Below are 25,918 nucleotides of genomic sequence, written 5' to 3'. Positions count from 1 at the left end.
TTCTTAAAATAAGACAACAATGAATTTTGCTGCATCGATTGACTCTTCTTTTCATGAACTATTTCTCTGTAGCATTTGATACTATTTGATAGCATTTTACCTACAGTAGAATTTCTTTCAAAATTGGAGTCAATCCTCTCAAACCCTGCCACTGATTTATCAACTAATTTTATGTAATATTCTAAATACTTTGCTGTCATTTCAACAACCTTCACAGTATTTTCACCAGGAGTAGATTCCATCTCAAGAAACCACCTTCTGGGAATTCCCTGGTGGTCCAGGGGTTAGGACTTGGCGCGTTCACTGCCAGGGCCAGGGTTCAATCCCTGGCTGGGGAACTAAGATTCTGTATGCTACATGGAGAGGCCAAAAAAAAAAGAAAAGAAAAGAAAAAAAGAAAAAAGGAACCACCTTCTTGGCTCATCCATAAGGAGCAACTAATCTGTTCAAGTTTTATCATGATATTGTAGCAACTCAGTCACATCTTCAGGTTGCACTTCTAATTCTAATTCTCTTGCTGTTCCACCACATCTGCAGTTACATCCTCCACTGAAGACTTGAACCTCTTAAAGTCATCCATAAGGGTTGGAATCAACTTCTTCCAACTCCTGTTAATGTTGATATTTTGACCTCTTCCCATGCATCATGAATGTTCTTAATGGCATCTAGAATGGTGAATTCTTTCCACAAGATTTTCAATTTACTTTGCCCAGATCCATCAGAGGAATCATTATCTATGGCAACTAAAGACTTGGGAAATTTATTTCTTAAAGAATAAGACTTGAAAGTCAAAATTACTCCTTGATCCTTGGGCTGCAGAATGGATATTGTGCTAGCAGGCATAAAATGACATAAATCGCGTTGTACATCTCTATCAGATCTCTTGGGTGAGCAGGTGTTTTGTCAGCTGAGCCATAATATTTTGAAAAGAATTTTTTTCCTGAGTGGTAGGTCTCAATAGAAGGCTTAAAACGTTCAGTAAATCATGTTGAAACAGGTGGGCTGTCATCCAGGCTTTGTTTTTCTATTTATAGAGCACTGGCAGAGTAGATTTAGCTTAATTCTTAAGGGCCCTGGGATTTTTAGAATGGTAAATGAGCATTGGCTTCAACTTCAAGTCACTGAATTAACCCCTAACAAGAGAGTCAGCCTGTCCTTTGAAGCTTTGAAGCCAGGCACTGACTTCTCCTCTCTAGCTATGAAAGTCCTAGATGGCACCTTCTTCCAAAGTAAGGATGTGTCATCTACACCGAAAATCTGTTGTTTAGTGGAGCCACCTTCATTCATTACTTAGGTATGTCTTCTGGGTAATTTGCTGCAGCTTCTTCATCAGCACCTGCTGCTTTACCTTGCACTTTTACGGTATAGAGATGGCTTCTTTCCTTAACCCTCATGAACCCACCTCTGATAGCTTCAAACTTTTCTTCTGCAGCTTCCTCATCAACCTCAACCTTCGCAGAATTGAAGACAGGGTCTTGCTCTGGATTAGGTTTTGGCTTAGCAGAATGTTGTGGCTGGTTTGATCTTCTATCCAAACCACTAAAACTTTCTCCATGTCAGCAATGAAACTTCTTCTTTCTTACCATTCGTGTGTTCACTGGAGAAGCACCTTTAATTTGCTTTAAGAAATTTTCCTCTGCAAACAACTTGGCTGTTTGGTACAAGAGGCCTGGTTTTGGCCTATCTTCACTTTCAACATGCCTTCCTCACTGTTCTCAATCATTTCTAGTTTTTGATTTAAAGTGAAAGACATGAGACTCTTCCTTTCACTCAAACACTTTGAGGCCATTGTAGGGTTATTCAGTGGCCTAATTTCAATATAATTTTGTCTCAGAGAATACGATGGCCCGAGGAGAGGGGGAAAGACGGGAATCGGGCAGTTAGTGGAGCAGTCAGAACACGTGCAACATTTATAGATTAAGTTTACTGTTTTATATGGGCATGGGTTTGTGGTGCCCCCAAACAATTATGATGGTAACTTCAAAGATCACAGATCACAAATTACCATAGCAAATATAATAATAATGAAAAAGCTTGAAATATTGTGAGAATTACCAAAATGTGACACAGAGACACAAAGTGAGCCAATGCTGTTGGAAAACTGGTGCCAGTAGACTTGCTCCTTGCAGGGTTGCCACAAACCTTCAATTTGTAAAAAAAATACAGTACCTGCAAAGTGTAATAAAGTTAAGCACAATAAGACGAGGCCTTCCTGTATTTTGCTGTAACCAGGACTCTGCGTTATTGTGGAAGGAGCATGAGATTTTGGTCCAGAGAGCCTTGGCTTTGCATTAACAATCAGAACGACTTTGGACAAGACACGTCTCCTCAGAGCCCCAGTTTTCTCATTTGGGAAGCGAGGGTAAGGTACTCCTTGCCTTACAGCACTGCAAGCAGGATCGAATAGATAATATTTGGAAAGTACTTTGCATACTATAAAATGTTATGCATGAGAAAGATATTCTTTTTGTAACAGTATATAAAGTAAGGGTCCCTGAGCAGTCTAGACAGCAGTTGTGTTTCAACAAGATTTGAAGTAAATTTATGACTTAATTCATCAAATAAATTCTGTTAGGTAAATTTCTGCTAAGTCGGGATATTTCTCAAGAAAACATGAGTGTGTGTGTGTCTGTGTGCGTGTGTGTTCGTGTGTGTGTTTCTGTGTGTGTGAGTGTGTCTGTGTGTGTGTGTCCATGTGTCTGTGTGAGTGTGTGTGTCTGTGTGTGTGAGTGTGTGTTTGCCTGTGTGTGTGTCTGTGTGTGAGTGTGTGTGTGTGAGTGTGTGTGTCCGTGTGTATGTGTGTCTGTGTGAGTGTGTGTGTCTGTGTGTGTCTGTGTGAGTGTGTGTGTTTGCCTGTGTGTGTGTGTGTGTGTGTGAGTGTGAGTGTATGCGTGTGTGAGAGTGTGTGTGTGTCTGTGTGTGTGAGTGTGTGTGTGCCTGTGTGTATGTTGAGAGCTTGATGAATGTACCAGCGTATTCATCAACTACAGAAAGCTGTTCTCAGGACTGAAATCTTGAGGACCTTGACTTTCTAGAAGTCTGGACGATTTCACTGCATTTCGCTAGGGTGGAAAATAGTCATCAGTGGTCCAGTCATGCAAGAATACTAAACGTGAAGAGAATCCAATCCGTAGGAAGATTTAGAGAGTATTGAAATGCAATTCCTGGCCTACCGCAGATATCTTGTCTAAAATCCCAGGGTAAACACTGAAGTCTTCACCTGTTTCTCACTGTCAATGCCTAAAGCTATAAATAGGTCTAAAGCTCATCTGTCTCCTTTTAGCAGAGAAGGGTCAAATTACAGGGGCAAAGCAAAATAATAAAATTAATGTCAGCGTGTTTTACAGTGTCAGTCAGTCATCCCCACAGTCTCCTGTCTCTTCCTTTCTACTGTGCAATCCTAGAATCAAGGATCCCAGCACAATGCCTCTGATGAAACTTCCAGGTAGGTGTGCAAAAGTGCTTGGAGAATTCACTTCTTTTAATATGCAATTATTCCTTTAACTATCATGTCAGCTCTGGGAATCCTTTATTTAGGGTCCATAGTATTTTTAACTAATACATTTCAGAAAGAGATAAGGCTTTCAAGGGGTTTTTGGTTTTTAGTTTTAGGAGGGAGGTAATCTTCTAAAACTGTATCATGTAGTAGCATCCTTGGTGATCCAAGTAGGAAACTGTGTAAAGTATTTATTACTTACTCTGCAAGTCTAAACAAAACCTGTGCCGCCACACTTCTGAGAAATGTCCTATACAACGTCTTTAGCTATACTATTAGCTGAAAATCATGAAAATCATGGCAATATTATTATTAATTTGTGTATTCTGATATTTCACAATCCAGGTTTGTACACAGAGTAATTTTCAAAATAATAATGTTATGTCTTTTTCATTATGAAAGTAATCATGTTTCATGTGAAATAAAATGAGAAATTTCACTGAAAAATAAAAGTAATAAACATCATTTAGAGAAATTGTGAAATTTAGATAAGTAGTAATAAAAAAACCCCCACAAGCCCCATCATCCACAGATAACACTTTTAACATGTTAGTGTTCTTCTTCAAACTGTTTCCTTTGCAAATTTAAATAATTAAAAAAAAAACCACAGCTGAGATTATATTATACATGTAACTTTGTATCCTGCTCTTTTTTTAGCTTTACATTATAACTTAATCTGTTACCATGGTGCTCCAAACTCTTCCTAAACATCATTTTAAATGGCTGTATAATATTCCAATTTTCTTAACCAATCCCTTATGTTCTTTATGATTTTTTTTAAGTATAAATATGCTCTGACAATAATATTCATACCTTAAGCTTTTTCCACATTTAAGGATTATATCAGTAGAATAGGTTCTCAGAAATGGCTGTTTGGTAGGTGTTCATTGTTTACCAGATGATCTGTTTTCATTTACCTGCTACCAGCATTGTATGAGAGTTTCCATCTCTCTTGATCAGATTTTTAAAAATCACATTTTACAAAGAGTACCTCTTTAAAATTATAAACATAAATTTAAAGAAATTAGAAAGGGAAAGAAAATAAAGAGATATATAATGACTATATATTCCCAGGGTTTTCTATTTGCAGCAAATTGTAGAAAAATGGAAGAATGAGCTTTAATAACACATCCCACCACAACCCTTTCTTGTACCAACCTGCCTATTTCTATTCCAAAGCATTGATTAGTAGCCATGATGATTTCCGAGAGTTGATCATATATTTTATCTTGTTCTATTTTATTTCATACAGCTGAAGAAAAACGTGAGTATTTTGGGTATTTTCCCTACCATTTGCCAAGCTATCAATTTCTAAAAGATACTATTCTTTAATTCAGAAGCATGAGTATTTTTCAGCAGTGTTTATTAATGGTACCTTTGAAAGCCAACAAAGATTTAAAATGACCATAGATCTCCCATAGCATAACAAATGAACTCATGGACTTTCCTGACTCCAAAAAAAAAAAAAAGAAAAAAAGAAAAGAAAAAGAAATCCAATTTTTAAAGAGAACCTCATAGGGCATTTATTTGATATTTTCAAATAAAATAATCTTCTCCTTTAGACATTAGCTAAGGGGATCTACTGAGTCCTGTCTTAGTAAACCCTCCTCCAAAGCAAAACATTCCATGGTGAATTTTTGTGACTGGATAAAATAAAATTGTAACGTTTTATGTATGTTCCCCTCCATCTCAAATCAGACCTGTCCTTTGACTGACCGATAGTACTCACGGAGCCTCCGAGTTCCTCTGTGAAATGCGATGTGGCGGATGCAAGGCCTACAACCTGTCTTTCCTACACATTGATAAAGCACTGCTGAGAAATAAGCGTGCGTTTCTCCATCTGCTGGATGAAGAAGCAAGCATGATATTCCTTTTCTCAAGAGCCTTGTGCTTCTCATGTTAATAATAGTAATCCCCAACTTCTGGATTGTGCTGTGTAGTTTTTAAAGTATTTCTTGTTTAATCTTTACAACAATTCTCTGAAGCTGACATTATTATTATTAACATTCCTCTTTTATGATGATGAACACTGAGGCTCCTAGTGATTACATGGTTTGCCCAAGGCCACCCGGCTGTCACAGACACTTTTTTTCATTCCTAGTCCAGTGTTCTTTCTGCTTCACCACTCTATTTCTTCTTTCTATTCTCTTATCTATTCTCTATCTAAATGCAGGTGTCCTAACCTCAAGACATTGCCACTCAGATGCTCCACTACCTCCAACACGCTCAAAAAAAACTCAGCAACTGTCTATCCAAACCCCAGGGGGTCATCTCTCCTTTACTCCCTGAATTAGGTTGTCACCAAATCTTACCTACTCACCTTTTGAAATATCAATTCACTCTTTCCTCTCCCTAATCACCCCTACTCCCTGAAGTATTTTTGAAAGGCAGAGCTCTTCAATTTAGGAATCGAATTTCAGCTGCGGTTACATGATGTCAAAACAATTGGTTGATTCAGTGGAAGGAAATATCCACCACGTAATTTTTGGTGATGATAATGTAAGCTACTTCTTGAGAGTAGAGTTTCTACTTTTCAACTGTCTATAGTGACTTAGGGAGATACAACCTAGCGAAAACAATCTTTAAAAACATGAAACGGGGGCACAGTTCTTGAGGCACTAGCCTACTGTGTTCCCCCTTTCCCTGGCAAAGAAACAAAGCCACTCTTTCTTTCTCCTCCAAAAAAAAACCCAAAAACCAAAAACCAACCAACCAACCAAACAACAACAACAAAAACACCATGAAACAAATAGATATTTGCAGTCCCAAATAATGGATACTTGCTTTGAAAGAGCCAGATCTCGAGCAAGTAGGATTGGTTCCTGGGACTCCGTTTCCATACTGTCCCTCCTGAGGCCTCCAACAGCATTGCCATGGACCCATCATGACAAGCCAGTGTCATAGTCATCTTCATTCTCTTCCTCCTCCTCATCACAGCCAACTGGCCTGTTTCCATTTGCTCTCAATGGTGCATGAAGCGTCTGCTAACTTTTGCTTGCCATTCATCCTTTAGGTGCATGTGCTTGCTCGCTTGCTCAGGGAGGAATGATACTATTTCTGGGGAACATTTGGCTGTGTGGTGGGGAGGCATTCTCAGGTCATCAGATGTATCTACTTAGTGTTTTGTTTGTTGCTTCGTGGATCATGGTGCTTGCCAAAAAACTAGGCATAGCATCCAAAGATGCTTTTCAGTTTCAGGAAGTGCTTGAGTTCAACGAGACAAATAGATGCATGAAGTTCAGCCAACACAGTGGGCTTCTCTGTTACTCTGCTGTGACAAGCCAGCTTTGAAAACTGGCTGACCTGACTGTTAGTGTTGGTGACGTTATGAGTCAATTACCATCATTTCCAATGTATGCTTCAGCCTATACTAAGCCATACCATTTGTCATTTCCTAAATAACCCAAAGCTAACCCCAAATACCAAATATCTGTTTGATCAATGCTGCCACATTATATTATTGAGTTTAATCTGGAGTTTTATTTTCCTTTAAAAATTGCTTTAAAAAAGCATTTTCACATATACTATCTCACTTGATGTCACAACAGCCTGATGAGTGAGGTTTGTAGGTCTTAGTATTCCCACTTTAGAGATCAGGAAACTGAAACAGAGGAAGGTGAAGGAGTTGGTAAGTATAGAAGAATACTTGAATACATTATACTTACCTAAGTCATCACTGAAACTGTGCCGTTTTGGAGACTTGTATAAATACTGATGGGGCAGGCTTGGGGGGATCTATCTTTCCATATGCAGTTTGCTTTGAAATCACGTGAAGAATGTTTCTGTCTTCTGCTCTTGCTCCAAATATCTAGCTGTTTGCCATTCTCATTATTTGCTACCTGCTCTTTTCTGGAAATACCAAGAGACTTTTAGAAGTATTAGAGATAATGACTACTCAGAGGGAAACAACTGGGTATCTGGAAAATACAATAGAACTTAACAGAAAACCAGATACTGGGTGGTCGTCACCACTGTATATGATAAAACTGGTTCTCTTGTATCCTGAGGGTCATTGCCAAGCTAAAGGTCATCCTTCCCCCCATTTTAAGAATGGGAAAATTAAGGCAAGTAAAAGTAAAATTGGCTGTCTAAAGGTCACTCATCAGGGAAGGCCACATGTCCACAAGAAATGGGACTCCAACACTAGGCAATAAATGTGAGTGATTCCCCTCCCCTACATGCCAGCATATCACAAAGTTGTCAGGATTTGAAAAAAATGAGGTTGTGATGTGTGACCGAAACATTATATCTGCCTTATGAGGAAGGCCCTAAAGTACACATCTGTTTCTCAGAACTCTTTGGATCACTGGTTCCCTTTAGGAAGAAAAACACCAACGACCAACAACCCTATCCACTTCTTTAAAACCATCAGAAAAACTCCACCAACCTAATAGGAAGGGCTATGCCGCATGGTTATTATGAAATCAAACTTCGTGCCACCAGAAACAGGTGATCTTCCGTTAAGTGCTAGTCCTGCAAGATCCCAATCCTACTTTTAGGACCCTCCTAAAGTGTGCTGTAAGAATCTGACCTGTGATTCTGAGAATGGATTTCCAAGCTACCCCCACAGAAACCCACTAAAGAGAGAATAGGCATTAAGGTCCATCATGTTTCTGGGACACGGGTCGGAGGGCAGGGGAGCCATGCACCCAGGGCAGTCCTTAGCATTGTGCTTTATGTGTAGCGGAAACTCTCGGATGACTTCTAAGAAAGTGCTTGAATATTAACACGCAGAAACCTCTTTTAGCTATTGATGATGCAATGCGTAGCTTTGCTGAAAAAGTGTTTGCCTCTGAAGTCAAAGATGAGGGAGGCCGTCATGAGATATCCCCGTTTGACGTGGATGAAATCTGTCCAATTTCTCGTCATGAGATGTGCGCACACATACTCCAGCTGGAGGCTCTGGCCACCCCCACAGAACACAGGAGGTAAGTGGTGTGAGAGGAAGGCTTAGTACATTGGGACACGAGAATGGGGAAACGTCAGGGCAGATGGTTCACTCTGAAAGCTGATGCCACTTGGAGGAAAAACTCTGCCGGAATTAACGCCCCCTACCCCACCCCCAACACACACACACACTGGATACTCTGGGGCAAAGTGACAAGGACCGAAAAAGAAGAAAACAGTGGCCTTCGTACCTTCATCCACATCTGCCTTTAGTTGAAGGCTCCCTAACCACGCAAGCAAGAGGACATGATCTACTGCGTGATTGTTCCAAAGCAAAGTGGGCTGATGGCTGCTGTGCACACACTCAATTTCCACTCTATAGGGGTAGACACTGGAACTCGAGAGCCTCATCTTCAGACTCTGTCCTTAGTCAACCTTAGTGTCCTGCTGCCTGATAGGAATCCTGGCCTCCAGCCAGTCTGACCTCCTCCAGGCCTCAGGGGATACAGCCCTCCGTGTCAGCCCTCATGCCCTGTCCATCCTACACCTGCGATGCATAATTACTGCCTTCCCTGAACCGATCCCTTTGCACAAAGTTTGTTTATTTTCCCTCATTTGAACTCCTCTAGTACTTACTACCTGTCACCATGTGCCACCGTTTAGTCCTCAAATCCATTATTGACCACGTACTTGGAACCCCCTCCTCCCAACACTCTCCTCTACCAACCAGCTTCACGGGGAAAAGATCATCCTGCTGTCCTTCCCTTGGTTTTATATCTTTAAGGAAATAACAACAATTCACCTTCTTTGGCATCCTCCATAGGACCTCACATAGGTCGTGTGTCAAAGTAGAAACAATAAATACTTGTTGATGTGAGGAAGTGATATTGATTAAGCAACTGACAAGTTCCAGGTACTGTGCTAAGCATTTTGTAAACATTAAATCTCACAGAAACCCTATATGGTAGACATTATTACACCATTTTTTTAGATAGAGACACAGAAACTCATAGATTTTAAGGGACTTGCACCAAATGACACAGGTAGTAACTGACATGGCCTGTGCTTACTGCAGCACCCAGACTGCCTGTTCTGCTGGGAGTGGGCCTCCTGTGCAGAACAGTGTCTTGCTGAGAGTCTTCTAGTACATTCCCTAAGACCTACTGTTACAAGGTATAGGAGGAGGAAAGGAGCACTGTAACATGATACCCCTTTCCATACAGCTGGATCCTGTTTCTGACACCCAACCCACATTTAATTTTCACTGTATGTCCCCAAAATGAAATTGTATAGTGAAACGTCAACTTATCCCAATGAAATCCCAATGAAGATAAAGATAAATCTTTTTATTTTTCAATTTCTAACCCAGAAAAAAGCGTTTCTTCGGAAGGAAGACCGTTAGTTTGTCCGTTCCACAAAGTGAAACATCTTCCACCAAATTGTCTCACATTGATGAATACATTTCTTCGTCTCCCACCTACCAGACCGTGCCTGATTTTCAGAGAGTGCAGATCACTGGAGATTATGCCTCTGGGGTGAGTTGCTTCTTGCCCCTCAGATGTAGCTGCTGGGAAGGTACTCAGCCTGATTGTTTCAGCGTCTTTCCTTCCTCCTCTTCCTTTTGAGAAAGGTGTTAGCTCACCTGTCCTTTACTTCATTATCACATTTCAATACCAATATGCTATGACTTTGAAAAAAATTTTTATTGAAGTATAATTGATTTACAATGTTGTGTTAACCTACTGTACAGCAGTGATTCAATTTTACATATATATACACATATATATATTTTTTCTTTTTTATATTCTTTTTCATTATGGATTATCTCAGGATATTGAATATGGTCCCCTGTGCTCTACAGTAGGACCTTGTTGTTTATGATACATTATGACTTATACTTCTGTTTTTCTTTTATCATCTCACATAATTTCTCCCCATCTCATTTGCTTGCACATGAGAAGATGCAATAGAATGTGGTGTGCGTGTTACAGAATACGGTGGACAGATTTTGGCAAATGAATCAAAGAGAGTAGCAACTGAACTAGTCTCACTAAGGGCACAAGCAGGAAAGGGAGCCTCAGGGAGGCACAGGTGTAGGGGGTAGGAGTTAGGAGCTCTTGGGGAGAGATGAACCCAGAGCAGACCTCGAATGGAGAGAAGGGCTGCAGGTAGCATTAACCAATCAAAGAAAGCAGATCAGGAGAAAGAGACAGAGAGAAGAGGAAAGAATAGTGGAGAGACCAGAGAAAAAAAGATGAGAGAGAGGTTAGAACATTCTAATGGGGCCATTGTTTTTCAACCTACTGTGCTCTCCAATTTCATCTCAGATGCTTACACAGTGGATTATTGCTTGGAACAGACTCAAGTATGTCACAGAGATAGTAAACTCATGTTGCAAACAACTTGACCTTCTTGTCCTATCCAGAACAGTTGGTCAGTTAATAAATCTCTGCCACGTGGACTTGCAGAATCAGCATCATATCGGTGAAACTGCTGTTTAGCCATAGATCTATGCTCCAAATATAGTTTTAATGATCAGTCCTAAGCCCTCTTCTCATGTAACTGACCCACTTAGGGTCAGTCCCAAGATATTTAAAAGTGACAGAGCAATGAATTGGATACTATTCTTGTTTATTCATTTTCTGCATGATAACATGTATGCTCTACAAATGGCAGGGATTTTAGATGCTAAATAACTGAAATGAAATGTTTAATAGCAACGTGGAAAACAAAGTTTGGAGAAGTCAAAAAACCACAGATATCAAGAGACGAACTTGATCCCTATGCACTTGGTGGAAATGAAAACAGGAATAGAAAGAAAAAAGATGAGAGGAAAGATAAGGGGCACAGAAGTTAAGGAGTAGCTTCTCCTTCTATAAAAGCTGGAGGGCACCTGAAACCTTGGCCTAGGGTCTTTGAAGAGCCAAGTATGTGGCCATACCTATTTGCTGAGGGTGGCTGAGCTGTTGAGCTTCATTCCGCCTGGTTGTGGTCTGAACCTGAATCAGTCTTCACCCTTGTTACTGAACAGAGAGTTAAAGGGGATGTTAGGACTAAGTTCCCAAGGCCATTCATCCCAGATAAACAACCGATTCAATGTAATCAGTCCTTACTGAGCACTATTCTGTGCCGGGCACTGTGTGCTAAGTGCTGAGGACGTGAAGATGAGTGAAACTCAGCTCTTGTCCTCAAGCAGCTGATAGATGGGTGGCCCGTTAGGTGGCAAAAGAACAAGCATGCTATTGGAAGCAGATCCCTAGGCCCAGCGCCTGTGCCAGACTCTCTTGGCCAAGGTCGGCAGGTCATTAAAAAGTGTTCAACTGTTGAGGATTAATATCTGGACTTCAAACCATTGGGATCAAGCTTACGTTGGTCCCAGAAAGCCTTACGGCTCTGATGGCGAGCATGCAATGATTTCGAGTTATAACTGCTTGGGCATGCCAGGCCCAGCCAGGAGTCAGGGACGGGGCAAGGGAAATAGGCTAGTTTTAAGAAATTTCCAGCAGTTCTAAGAAAATTTTACTCCAGAATCTCTGTTTTTAGTCCCAGTTAAGGTTACCTTCAAAACCATCCCAAAGAATGACTTCTCACAGGCTGATGTTCTGATCCATCTCTAGTTACAGAAGGCAGTGTATGTGTGACAGGGTTTGAAGGACGTGTGATACCTTATTCCTCCCCCAACTTTTCCCACACTGACCAGAAGGTGATTTGAGTTCTCAAATTACACCAACATTGTCTTTCAGTTGAGATATTGTCATCAGAAGCCCATACTTAAAATGTCCTTTTGTTACCTGGAGGAAGTATTATCCATGTTAGAATGGGGTCTTTTAATCATGTTTGTTAGACAATCACTGCTATCTAGCAAAAACCAAAAACAAACACGGGACTGTCAGGAAAGACTCCTAGGACAGATACATTTTGGCAGAAATGGAAGAGTGAGAAAAATTTCAGGACCTGCTCCTGGAGGGAGACCCAGGGCCCAAGTCGAGTGGGAAGTAGGGGCAGCTTAGCAGGTGCTGCGACACCCAGGAGAGCTGGGGGGTGCCAAAGACAAGCTTTACTCACTTCTCCAGTTTTCACAGGAGCTACTCTAAAATTTTCTTGGTAGGTTACGGTTGAAGATTTTGAAATGGTCTGCAAAGGTCTTTATCGGGCATTGTGTATACGGGAGAAGTATATGCAGAAGTCGTTTCAGAGGTTTCCAAAAACCCCTTCCAAGTACTTGAGGAACATTGACGGTGAGACTTGGGTAGCAAATGAGAGCTTCTATCCAGGTAAGTAATTTTCTTATATAATGTCTGGAATATAGCTTTAGGATTAACTGCTAACTATTAAATGTGGCCCATGAGTATGTGACCCAGTTTTAAAATATCATAGCCATCTTTAGCTCCATTCTCTCTCCCACCCAAGCACCCCATCACTTGATTCAGTCTGTACACTTTCTCTCAGAAGCTCCTCTCTTCACCATTCCCCAAGCCCTAATTTAGGTACATATTTCTCTTTGTCCAGATCATTGCAATAGCTTCCTAACTACTTTTTAAAATTCTAACCTAACTTCCTTTGGTTCATCCTCACTTTGGTACCAGTTATTATAAAACAGATCTGAGCACATCCTTCTCCTGACAAAAACCTTTAACTACTCCCCCTACAAAGTCAAGTCCAGTCTTGAGCCCGGCATTTAAGGCCTACCACCATCTGGCCTCCTAACTATGGTTTTTTTTTAAATCTATTATTTATTTATTTTTGGACTTGTGTACTCAATCTGTTTATAAACTTACTCCACCTCTGAACTCTTTGTCCTGGTTGGAAGCATACCCTGTTCTCCATTTCGTTCAGCCAGCTCATTCCTGACCCTGAACTGTTGCCATGCCATTCCCTGTGCTGCACTGCCCTTTCTTTCACTTTTTTACTGCATGTCCAAATGTCCAGATGCAGTCTCATCCTTCAAGGTGAAGCCCAAACATCATTTCTTTCCTTCCTCTGACCTATGGATAAAAGTAAACTACATGTTTTGACTTTCCATAGCACTTTATTTACATATCTCACTTTTTACTTTCTGTGATGTATACAGTTAAGTACATATTTTAAAACAATCAGATTTTAAAAATTTAACAGAATTTAATCATTTCCATTGTATAACTGTATCATAATTTATTTAACCAAATCCTACATTTGGGCATTTAGATTTCTGGCTTTTAAAAAATTTGTTTCCAACAAGGTTACACTAAGCATCTTTATTAAAACATCTTTGTGCAATTGCTTTATATCTTTAGGATTAGACTTCTAGAATTGAAATTTCAGGGGAGGCAAATATTTAAGGTTTTTGAACGATCAAATTATGTTGTTAAAGATTTCCAGCTCTAGAACTTCTCTTTATTTTCTTTTAATACTGAAATCATATTAAACATGTTCTAGTTTGGTAACTCATAACATTGGTTTATTTCTCTTCTGTAATATTGACACTTGGGATGTTTGTCTTGCCTTTGTTTCCCTTAAATTATACTTTGTCTCTGTAGCATATTTAAGAGTAGGGACTCTAAAGTTGATATTTTACATAGCGATGTATTGTTTCACTTCTTTCGTATTCCTTATCTCTCAGTTTTGGATAGAAAATGTGCAAACTTTTTCTTTCTATATTATTTTTCTCACTCTGGCTGTCTCAGTCATCATTTGCAAACAGGAGAATTTCTGATGCCTTGGGCACGTACTTGTTGAAAGTAAAAGAAGTGCTTTAAAGGCTGTGACAGTGTGGAATTTGTTCTTGGCTTCCTTAGGTTGAAATTGTTAGCAGTGGAAAGAAGGGCACCTTTATCCACATTATCCCTTCTCAAATCCTTTAGCAAAAATTGTGTGTGCTTTAAAAGGGGAGAAGTATATTATAATTACAATAAGAATTACAATTCTTAGAATTTATTTTATAGTTCCCTTTATATTAAAAACCACTCTAGATGGAGCACAGAGGATTTTAGGACAGTGAGACTATTCTGTATGATACTATAAGGGTAGATACATGTCATTATACATTTGTCAAAACTCATAGATAGAATGTACACCACCAAGAGTAAACCCTAAGGTAAACACTATGGGGACTTTGGGTGATAACGATGTATCAGTGTAGGTTCATTCACTGTAACAAACATACCACTCTGATTTGAGATGTTGATAGTGGGGAAGGCTGTGCATGTGTAGGGATAGGGGTCAATGGGGATTCTGTACTTAGTGTCCAATTTTGCTGTGAACCTAAAACTTCTCTAAAAAAATGTCTATTAAAAAATAACTGCTCTAAATTAAGACTGATAGAGAAGATTGGTTTCAATAAGGAAAAGGCTGAAATGCTACTTTTTAACTGTAGTTTTACTTTTATTTCTTTTTTTCTTTGTTTTTTTTAAAACATTTTATTTATTTATGGCTGTGTTGGGTCTTTGTTGCTGCACACAGGCTTTGTCTAGTTGCAGCGAGCAGGGGCTACTCTTCATTGTGGTGTGCAGGCTCCTCATTGCTGTGGCTTCTCTTGTTGCGGAGCACGTGCTCTAGGCGCGTGGGCTTCAGTAGTTGTGGCATATGGACTCAATAGTTGTGGCTCACAAGCTCTAAAGCGCAGGCTCAATAGTTGTGGCGCACAGGCTTAGTTGCTCTGTGGAATGTGGGATCTTCCAGGAGCAGGGATCGAACCCGTGTCCCCTGCATTGGCAGGCAGATTCTTAACCACTGCGCCACCAGGGAAGTCCCTACTTTTATTTCTATGCAATTATTTCATATGTTAATAAAATGGTCTTAACAGGTAGACTGATAAACAACTTTATTAAATAATTAAAATGATTTGTAAGTAGTATTGCAATTATGTAAACAGCAATTCTAAAGAACTTGAAAATCATTCTTACACTAGACAAAATTTTATAGCTATTTTATACTACTAATTTAGTCACCTTTGAGAAATAATGTAAAAATAAACTATAGCTTAGCTCTGGATAATTATAACATGATATACAGAATTCCATACAAATGAGATCTTATAGTAATTAATTTTGGTTATCTTTTATGTGGCCATTCATCCTATGTGCTGATATATTATTGTGTGTTTTATTGAAAAAGTCTTTACCCCTCCTATGAAGAAGGGAGAGGACCCCTTCAGAACAGATAACCTCCCGGAAAACCTGGGTTATCACCTCAAAATGAAAGATGGTGTGGTTTACATCTATCCTAATGAAGAAGCAGCCAGCAAAGATGAGCCTAAGCCACTTCCTTACCCAAATCTGGACACCTTCTTAGATGATATGAACTTTTTACTTGCTTTAATTGCCCAAGGACCTGTGTAAGTGTTAAGACCTAAATTACTGCTGCTACTACTACTACTGAAAATGAGACTAAGTATTTGTTAAGTGCTTACTATGTGCAAACACTATGTTAAACACTTCATGTGCATTATTTCTTTTTCTCATCACAATCGTTCTATGAGCTGGGTATTTTTATAACTCCCTATTTATAAGCTGAGACTTTGACAAGTTATGTAACTTGCCCAAAGTCACACAGGTGTCTGAGCCAGGATTCAAGCCCAAATCTTCCCTCATTATTATTTATGTACAAATGTGATGAAAAGATTAAGTCCTTAGAGCCCAATACTTTTCAGATTAGATTAATGCAGAGTAAGCCAACAAACATAATTGTTTCCTACAGGTTATAAAGTTCCTGATGGTTTTGAAATTGTGACTGTTTTCCTTAAACGTCTGGAATTTTTTGCAATCATGTGACTTAATTTTTCACAGTAAGACCTATACCCACCGGCGCCTGAGGTTCCTCTCCTCCAAGTTCCAGGTCCATCAGATGCTCAACGAGATGGATGAGTTGAAGGAGCTGAAGAACAATCCCCACAGGGATTTTTACAACTGCAGGAAGGTAAACATATTTGCTGCTTAGAGGTCATTCCTAGACAAAAACTTTAATCCACTTATTTCTTGAACAGGACAAGAAAGATACTGTTTTTCTGATTAATGTATGATTTCTGCAGGTTCAGTAGAATTTAGTGAAAGCAGATAGATTGTGTCTAAAAGATTAAAATGCCTTTTCTACTGTTTCCCATGTAGAAAGGTTTACCACATTATTGCCATAAAAATTATAGTTATAAACAAAAAAAAATTAACAAAAACAAATAGAACCTCAAAAACCACTATTCTAGAATTTTGAAGGTCTTCATTCTCGTTCTTTTTCTTCTACTTCCTGACTGTAAGACATTGGGGGAAGTGATTAAATATTTCTTAGTTTCAGTTCCTCATTTGTAAAACTGGGAAATACATCTGCTCAATCTAGCTCACAAGAGGATGTGAATATCAAACGAGCTAATGCTTGTGGAAAACTAATCAACTAGAAACACTTCCAAGATGTGTTCTGACCATTTAAGTGATTGCCAAGGAAGTGGGAGTAGGAAATATATGAGCTGAGATCTGGGACCAAATCCTGGCTCAGCTACCTGTATAACCTTGGGCAAATTACTTAATCTGTCAAAACTTCCGCGTATAAAATTGTACTTATCAAAATACCTCACTCAGAAGTGCCATCACTGTGCCACGGCTTCATCATTTTATCCTCTCGCCCTTTGGGGCTGAAAGCTGTAGCAGCTACTTCGCTTCCAGCTATGTCTCAGGGGTTGAGACTTGTCCCCAAGAATTTTGTGTGGATCGAATGTAGGAAGTAAATTTGTTGCATAGATATCCAAGAGAAGCAGACACTATTATTGCATCCAGCCTAATCTTTCACATCCTCACAAGGGCACAAAAAGGTGCTATGGGTTCATTTTTCCCTTGGCCACCTCCACCAGCTGCCAGGTCACACCCCTATCATTTACTCCTTTCTCCCATCACAGTGGGATTTGCAGGCACCATAACCTCTAACAGAGCAGCATAACCAAGGCTGATTGTTGGTTTTTCTTTCTCTGACTGTACACACAGGTGGACACCCATATCCATGCGGCTGCTTGCATGAACCAGAAACATCTACTGCGCTTTATTAAGAAATCTTACCAAATTGATGCTGACAGAGTGGTCTATAGCACCAAGGAGAAAAATCTGACCCTGAAGGAACTTTTTGTTAAATTAAAAATGCATCCCTACGACCTGACTGTTGATTCTCTGGATGTTCATGCTGTAGGTTGAAAAGATAATGTCAGTTTTATCTAATACTCAGAACCCACATACCTTTCTCCTACAAACTCTCTCTTCTCAGAGCCCACTTAACTATGTGGGTTTACCATGCTGACTGAAAGAACCATGGACAATTTTGAGGTCCTCTCATTATCAGCTGTCCTGGATTCCATTCTTGGATCCCAAGCCCTTCCCCTGCTACCAGGCCCCTATTCCTTGTGGCCATTCCCTAACTCTCTGTGTCCAGGCAGCTCAGATAAGGATACACTTGTGCTCCTGTTTCCTGTTGCAGGGACGTCAGACTTTCCAGCGTTTTGATAAGTTCAATGACAAATACAATCCCGTAGGAGCAAGTGAGCTACGAGATCTCTACCTGAAGACAGACAATTCCATTAATGGGGAATATTTTGCCACTATCATCAAGGTAAGGAGGAACCAACCAGATCTATGCTACCTGGCCTGGTTCTTGAGGAGAGGGAAGAAGAGAGGGGGTGGGGGAAGGAAGGAGAAAAGAGGGAAGGAAGGAAGGAAGGAGGGAAGAAGAAATGGAGGGAGGGAAGAAAGAGGGAGGAAAAAAAAGAAGGAAGAAAGAAGGAAGGAAGAAAGGAAAGAAGGAAGGAGGTGGTTAGGAAGGGTACTATCCCCGGGGTCAGGCAATACACAAGTGAATGTGATAATTTCTTCTGAAAATCCACTGTAATTATTTTAAAAGACCTTGATTCCGAGGACAGAGATGCTAAGGGTGTGGATTTGGGATTAAGGGCTTGGCTCTTCCAGGCTTTCGGAGTTGTAAGTTCAGGAAGAGTTAGGATCAGAATCCATCCTGATCTTCATGACGCCTGGACATTAGGAGGTAGGAATGACAGGTGCAGTTGGGAGATGTGTGTTTTGGGAGATAGGAGGCATGTGAAAAGCTGAATTTCTGTTGCAGCAGTGCTTTGGGATCTCATCATCTTTAGTCTGACTCGTTTTCTCTCTAGACTCCATTACATCCTATCAGTCTTTTACCCCAACTAGATCCCCCTCACCTCTCAGTCTCCATACGTCTTAACCTTGGTAGTTTTCCTCGGACTGCCTTTCACATTTCTTCAGTTCTCCTTAGTACCCATCTCCTCTCCCTAGACCCCACACGTTTAAACCCCTGAGGGACCTGTTGGAATCCCTGGCTTTGGACTCCTCTCTTGGGTTTGCAGGAGGTAGGTGCAGACTTGGTGGATGCCAAATACCAGCACGCTGAGCCCCGCCTGTCGATCTACGGCCGCAGTCCTGATGAGTGGAGCAAACTCTCCACCTGGTTTGTCCAAAACCGCATCTACTGCCCCAACATGACATGGATGATCCAGGTCCCCAGGATCTAGTACGTACCCACCCACTGGAAACCCTAAAGTCTGCCTTCGTCCCACTTGCCTCACCTCCTCCACACAAGCAAGGAACGTGCAGCACATCTGGACAGAAATAAGCTTTGTTAAACAGCACTTGGTACTGGGGCCTGGGTGCCTGGTTTTGTCCACTCTGGGTTTAGCACTCTTGATCATAGACAGGAGTTAAGAAGATCATTTCAGTTCAGTTTTCTAACCAGGTTTTTTGGTGGTTTTTTTTTTTGTTTGTTTGTTTTTTACAACATGGGGCTTTATGCAGATCACAGAATAACTTATTGAGAATGATTAAGACTTAGCTAGGATAAGAACTATATACATTTTACCATACATTTTCTTTCTCTTGATCTTCCTCTCTGTGACCAGTCAGTCCATGCTTTCTCACGTGCATCTGTACTGGGGTGTAGCTTTCTTGTATCAGAACCTCTACTGCGACTGTCTCATCTACAAGTGCTCAAATTCTCCATAATCAATGAGTATTTATCAATGGTATTATCACCTGATAATTACTCATTGCCCTCAGGGATGTTCATATCATTGATCTTTTATCTAACTCAAGTGTTTATATGAGGGTGAGTCAAAAATTATCTGCACACTGGCTGTAGAATTTATTTTAATTAATTTTAGAAAAGGCAAATACATCATTTTTCGACATAATCTCCTTGCCTTTCAATACACTTTGTCCATCTGTCAACAAGCTTTTGTACTCCCTCATTAAAAAATGTTTTAGGCTGAGCTGCGAGCCACAAATGCATCACTGTCTTCACTTCACCAGAAGTGAATCCGGCTTCGTCTTGATGGCTAACACTTGTGCGACCTTCCTTAAACATTCATACACACTTCTTCGCGACAAAACCCTTTCCCCATACTGCGCACAAAGTCTTCAATAAATAACGGCACCAGGTACACCCTCAGACCACAAAAAACGAATCACTGCACGCTGCTCTTCTTTCATGCAAATGACAAGTGGGGCATCCATTTTTGCGCACACCGCAGTTACAAATGAACTGATGTAACATATTCATGCCTGCACAGCAGTGACTAGGGAGACAGTAGCCTTGAAAAGAAAGCTCTGAGAAGACAGTGCAGCCAACGAAAGTTTTTTTTTTTCATTTATTTATTTATTTATTATTTTTTGGGGGGGTACACCAAGTTCAAAACGGAAGTTTTAATAAAACTGGAGTGCAGATAATTTTTGACTCACCCTTGTATATTGTCTGGCCAACTGCCTCTGTGTTCTGTGTTCCCTGTGACAATGCAAGAGTTTTATCTTACCTCGTTTGCCAAAAAAAGCAACTTTTTGACTGGAGTAAAACATCCTAATATCATTAAGGCAGAAATATTAAGGCAGTAGAGTGTGGTGGGTAGAAGCATGGGCCTTGGCCCTGGACTGGCTATGCTTGAATCTGCCACTTACTAGCTGTGTGACCTTTGGCAAATTGCATGACCTCTCTGTGCCTTAGTTTCATCATCTTTAAAATGGGGTCATAATGGTACCTAATTTATTGTGTTTTATAAGGATTAAATTAGCTAATACTTTTGGCCGCTTAGAAGAGTGGATGGCATATATTGAGTGCTATATAAGGGTTTGTTAGATTGCTCCTGGCTACAGGGTATCAGAGGTGTTCTTGATAACTCTTTCATGCTCACCATCTTGTATACCACACACATGAAAATTATTGAACCTTTCATGACAGAGTTCCCATACGCTTCATGCTCTATCTGGACTTAGCTGTGAAGGTTTAGTTTTCTTACTACAGAGGGTTCATAGAAGATATAGGGGCATGTGGTCCAGCAAGAAATTTATACCTCCTATGCCAAACCCAAACTGAATCTTCTTTATGGGTTACCAAGAAGAATGTACCAGAGTGGACCTAGGATGGAGACATTAGGTCTTTTCCTGAACAGGGCGTTTGGTTCTTTTCTTGCCTTTGGTCCTTTGCTTTGAACTATCAGTCCAAAAATCTTTTCCTCCTAAATTCTTCTCATTCCTGCCTCTAGTGATGTGTTCCGATCTAAGAACTTCCTTCCACACTTCGGAAAGATGCTGGAGAACGTTTTCATGCCAGTGTTTGAGGCCACCATCAACCCCCAGGCTCACCCAGACCTCAGTGTCTTCCTCAAGCATGTAAGCATGGCCCTGAAGGCCTTCCTATTGGCTGTACATGAACCAGCCCACCTACCTCACCATGATTAATTCTTGACACTTATCTTTGACATTTGGTCCTTGCCTTTGGAAGCTGAAAGATTGTCTGAAGGCTGGGACCCTGCACTCAGACTGAACCCATTGTGTGGCTCACTCTTCCTGACAGATTACTGGCTTCGACAGTGTGGATGATGAGTCCAAACACAGTGGCCACATGTTCTCCTCCAAGAGCCCTAAACCCCAGGAGTGGACCATGGAAAAGAATCCATCGTACACTTACTATACCTACTATATGTACGCAAACATCATGGTGCTCAACAGCCTGAGGAAGTAAGTAGATGAGAACTGGAGCTAGAAGGAGAATCCATTTGACATGCCTCTTTCCTCATATGCTAGCACCCTCAGTGGCTGAGGGCCTGCACTGCTAGGATGCTGCCACCTGGTCCAGAGCAGAAATTTATTTCCCTTGAATTTTTCTTCAGTTTCTTTATTTAGGGGCAGGAATGGACATTTTGGAGCCTTCAGTAACTTTCACAGTTCTTTTTCTTTGGAAGTTTAGGAATTTATACTAATCACTGTGCAATTTATTATAAAATTCCATACATTTTACCCTTCTTTTTTTAAAAAAAATTTTGTTTCTTTTTTTGGCTGCATTGGCTCTTAGTTGCGGCACACAGGATCTTTGTTGAGGCATGCGGGATCTTTCGTCACCGTGTGCTGTCTCTTCCTTGTGGCATGCAGGCTTCTCTCTATGTGGCGTGTGGGTGTTGTTCTCTCTAGTGTGGCACGTGGGCTCCAGAGGGCATAGGCTTTGTAGTTTGCGGTACACAGGCTCTCTAGTTGAGGTGTGCGAGCTCAGTAGCTGTGGCACACAGGCTTAGTTGCCCCACCCAGCTGCAAGTGGGATCTTAGTTCCCTGGCCAGGAATGGAATTGGTATCCCCTGCCTAGTAAGGTAGATTCTTTACCACTGGACCACCAGGGAAGTCCCCCTTTTACCCTTCTTGATACATCTGGCATAAACAGAGGACTATTATAATGGGGTTTTCTGGAACCGTTTCCCCGCTAAAGTGTGAGTAGGAGAAACAATGACATGGTGATATTGGTAAACTTTGGGTGGAATGTGAAGATGTTTCTGTTCAGGTAATCAGATCTTAACTTTCCTCCATACCCTCATATCCAATATTGCTTCTTTTTCCAAAAAAGTCTGTGCTTAGGAAGAATTAAGATTATGATTTGGAATTGTCAGTTTTGCTGAATCCTTTGGATGCCCCACTCACTTTTACTCCCTTTCAGAGTGTTAATTTTTCCTACCAGATTTTCTTGTAAATCACTCTAAGTCCAGAATTGTTGCCAGGTCCCAGTCAGTCACCTGTGATTCCTATAGTAGCTCTGTTTCCCTAGGGAACGAGGCATGAATACATTTCTGTTCCGACCTCACTGTGGGGAAGCTGGAGCGCTCACCCATCTCATGACAGCATTCATGACAGCAGATAATATCTCTCATGGCCTGAATTTAAAAAAGGTGAGTTGGAGGCGCTCTTCTCAATATCTGTTTTCATGTTGGAGCTAGAGGGATAGAATTTTTTTTCCTTATTCTGTCACAAGTCATTATCAACATTGGAATCAAATTAAAGTAGAGGAAAAAAGATTTTTGAGATTATTCAGTGCATTTCATTTCACAGAGGCCCTGAGAAGTAAAGGAACTTGCTCAAGATCACCTAGCTAGTTGGTGGCAGGGAGGAGTTAATGCAGATCTCCTGACTTCCATTTTAGAACTCTGACAAGGGATAAATCAGAGGCGGTTTGGTTTACCTTAAACTGGTTTTCACCAGATTTCATGTTATAGCATGTTTTAAAAATGCCTCTTGTGAGAGTCAGAACTTTCTCTATAGAAAAAAAAAAAAAAAAGGTTTCAAGGTGAAGTCTTTTGCCTAAGATGGACCATCTAACTTAGACCCTTAAAACACAAACAATGGGTTTGACTCAAAGCTTCTGAAAATTGATCCCCAATAAATTTATTCTAAATAGTATTTACATTTAAAAACTATTATTCTTCTTTATAAGGGGATTTAAAGAATAGGTGATAATTTTGTTGAAAGGTAAAACTTAATGTAGACCGTGGGGTTTTAACTTTTCTAGTTTATATCCCTTTTTCAACATTTTAAAATATTTTTTTTCACTTTTCCTTTCCAGAGTCCTGTGTTACAGTACTTGTTTTTCTTAGCCCAGATTCCCATCGCTATGTCGCCATTAAGTAACAACAGCTTATTTCTAGAATATGCCAAAAATCCTTTTTTAGATTTCCTTCAGAAAGGGCTAATGATCTCACTGTCTACGGATGACCCGATGCAATTCCACTTCACCAAGGTACACATATGGAATTTTGAGCAATAGAAGTGTATTTTGCTGAACTGTTGTTTATCACCCAGAATTTTAAATTTGAATCAAAATATTTCACTATTCTTTTTGTGCAGGATGCGTTGTTCTTTTAATACATTCCTTTCTCTTCCTTTTTTTTTTTTTTTTTTTGGTCTCATTTAAATAAATCACCAAAGGAGCCCCTAATGGAAGAATATGCCATTGCTGCACAAGTCTTCAAGCTGAGTACCTGTGATATGTGTGAAGTGGCAAGAAACAGTGTTCTGCAGTGTGGAATTTCTCATGAGGTAGACCTGCCCTTGATCAGTTGTCCTTCTGAGTTTAGAATTTGGTAACCTGAATATTGAAAAATTAGTTGGGGAAACAGATGTTGAAAAATTATTTCACAAATCATGTGCAGTTACTATGGACAGAGACTAGAAAAAATTATTCTGTCTCTCTGGCCATGCTTTTTGGGCAAGGGAAATAAAATACACTTGATTTCTCAGTAGCTCTTGCACACTGAGGCACCTGGATGAGTGCTTTTAATGGTTTACTGTTTTCCTCTTGCCTGTAGCTAACATAAAGAAGGAATCTTTGTGAAGGATGTAATTATTACCCATATTAGGGTAAAAAGAGACAACAATCATTCTGTTTCCTTTCCTCTTATAGGAGAAAGTAAAGTTTCTGGGCGACAATTACCTTGAAGAAGGCCCTGTTGGAAATGATATTCGAAAGACAAATGTGGCCCAAATCCGCATGGCCTATCGCTACGAAACCTGGTGTTATGAACTTAATTTAATTGCTGAAGGCATTAAATCAGGAGAATAAAACAAATAAACCAAATAATACTATGGGTGAGATTTTCACTGTAGAATGTGAATAACAATAGTTGCCAGTTATTGAATCCCTACTATAAGCCAAAGATTGTATTAGAAGTTGTCCCATTGACATTATTTCATTTAATGCTTTGTACAACTTTATAGATGTTATCTTCATTTTAGGGAAGATGAGTAAACTGAGGCTGAAGACAACACAGGGAGTATAGCCAATATTTTATAATAACTATAAATGGAGTATAACTTTTAAAAATTATGAGTCCCTATGTTGTATACCTGTAACATATAATAGTATACATCAACTATACCTTAGTAAAAAAAGAAATGACCTATGATAAAAAAAAAATAGCCTGCACAAGGATGCACCTAGGGAGAGGTAGCAATGCGAACCTAGGTTTGTCTGATTCTGGAGTCTTCATGACTTTCAGGCAACACAATTATTAAGGCAGGGCAAAAATACAAGCAAATGATTTGTTATAGAGAGAATGTAGGCTTTTGGTTTATATAATTACATCTGCTAAAGGCAGTAGAACACTGAAAATTCGTTTTGACAGGATACATCTGAAGAGTGCCCTTCTTAGACAAAAACAGAGCAGTGTACCCCAATACAGAAAATCTGTAATTATGAGTTATTATACTTAATGGGAATTTATCTTACAAAAGGATTCTTAGTTTTGACATGTAATTGACAAAGTTATAGTCAGCTGTAGTGGTACATTTTAAATGACTTCACTTAACAAAATAAGATACACGTAACTTTTTACCAACATTCCTGTTACTCAAGGTCAGGTGGAGTTCCAGTCAGCCAGACCATACTTCTATACACATACAGTTGTGTTGCCATCTAGTGATTGGGCTGATACTTCGTTCAACTTATTCAATAAACAATTACTGACCAAACATCTAAAGTACTAGGTACTATTCTAGGCAGCAAAGGTATAAAGAATAGATTTCATTTCTACTCTCAAGCTATTCACAGCATGAAGTTACAGCATGAGTGGATACAAATTTGAAAAAGAGCATTCTGTACAGGTAGCCATAAGCATAGGTGTGATCCCAACAGCATGTTTGTACTAGCCCTGGTGTAAGAACGCTCTCCCTGGTTTCTGAAGTTGATGTTCTGTTTGCTGAGTATTTGTAAGTCCTTTGGAGAACCTGATTTTATTTTACCTTGGCCTCTTTGTCATCAAAATAATATAAATTGCCAAATTAAACTTTCTATTCTCAGATTTTAAAAGGCATGAACTACCATTATGTATATCTCCATCTTACCCATGAGAGGGCAGTAGAATACATACATGTTAATTCATTTATATTACCTTCATGCAGATTTGGTTTCCAATTTGGTACTTGGAATTCGATCTGCTTATTTTGATATATAATCTTCCTGAATGCAAAGTTTAAACTTTGAAATAAATCTGAATTTTAAAATCAATTCCAAAGCCACACTATTCTAGCCCCAAATTTTATCTTGAACAAGTGTTTGAGAGGTTTTCTAAATACATGAGGATTTTTTTGGTGGTGAGGGGGAGGAGTCCATAAAGATCATTTCTCAAAATTTACTACAATGTTCACATTTATTTCCTCATTGAGAAATGGTTAAAAATGTCTTGTCAGTCTTCTTTTTTTGCCCGCATCATAGAAGATAATTCCTGTTTCATTGTCCACGGCTCATGGTTT

General features: G+C 39.8%; 1 protein-coding gene across 2 annotated transcripts; it reads left to right on the top strand.

Annotated features, from left to right (window-relative positions):
* Positions 1-3,337: 3,337 nt before the first annotated feature.
* On the top strand, positions 3,338-24,249 carry AMPD1 (adenosine monophosphate deaminase 1). 2 transcript variants are annotated; one of them, XM_057714702.1, is made up of 16 exons: positions 3,338-3,445; positions 4,749-4,760; positions 8,244-8,424; positions 9,753-9,918; positions 12,492-12,657; positions 15,476-15,695; positions 16,147-16,276; positions 17,326-17,520; positions 17,810-17,941; positions 18,711-18,874; positions 20,895-21,021; positions 21,206-21,369; positions 22,443-22,563; positions 23,235-23,408; positions 23,597-23,707; positions 24,072-24,249. In XM_057714702.1, the coding sequence occupies exons 1-16, from the start codon at positions 3,424-3,426 to the stop codon at positions 24,228-24,230; spliced, it is 2,244 nt and encodes a 747-aa protein (XP_057570685.1). In that variant the 5' UTR covers positions 3,338-3,423; the 3' UTR covers positions 24,231-24,249. The 2 variants fall into 2 exon arrangements, with proteins under 2 accessions (XP_057570685.1, XP_057570781.1); XM_057714798.1 differs by lacking the exon at positions 4,749-4,760.
* Positions 24,250-25,918: the final 1,669 nt, after the last annotated feature.

The sequence above is a fragment of the Hippopotamus amphibius genome, chromosome 1 (genome assembly GCF_030028045.1).
Source record: "Hippopotamus amphibius kiboko isolate mHipAmp2 chromosome 1, mHipAmp2.hap2, whole genome shotgun sequence".
NCBI lineage: Eukaryota > Metazoa > Chordata > Mammalia > Artiodactyla > Hippopotamidae > Hippopotamus > Hippopotamus amphibius.
The sequence above is the reverse complement of the archived record's forward strand: the minus strand, read 5'-3'. Positions and strand labels throughout refer to the sequence as shown.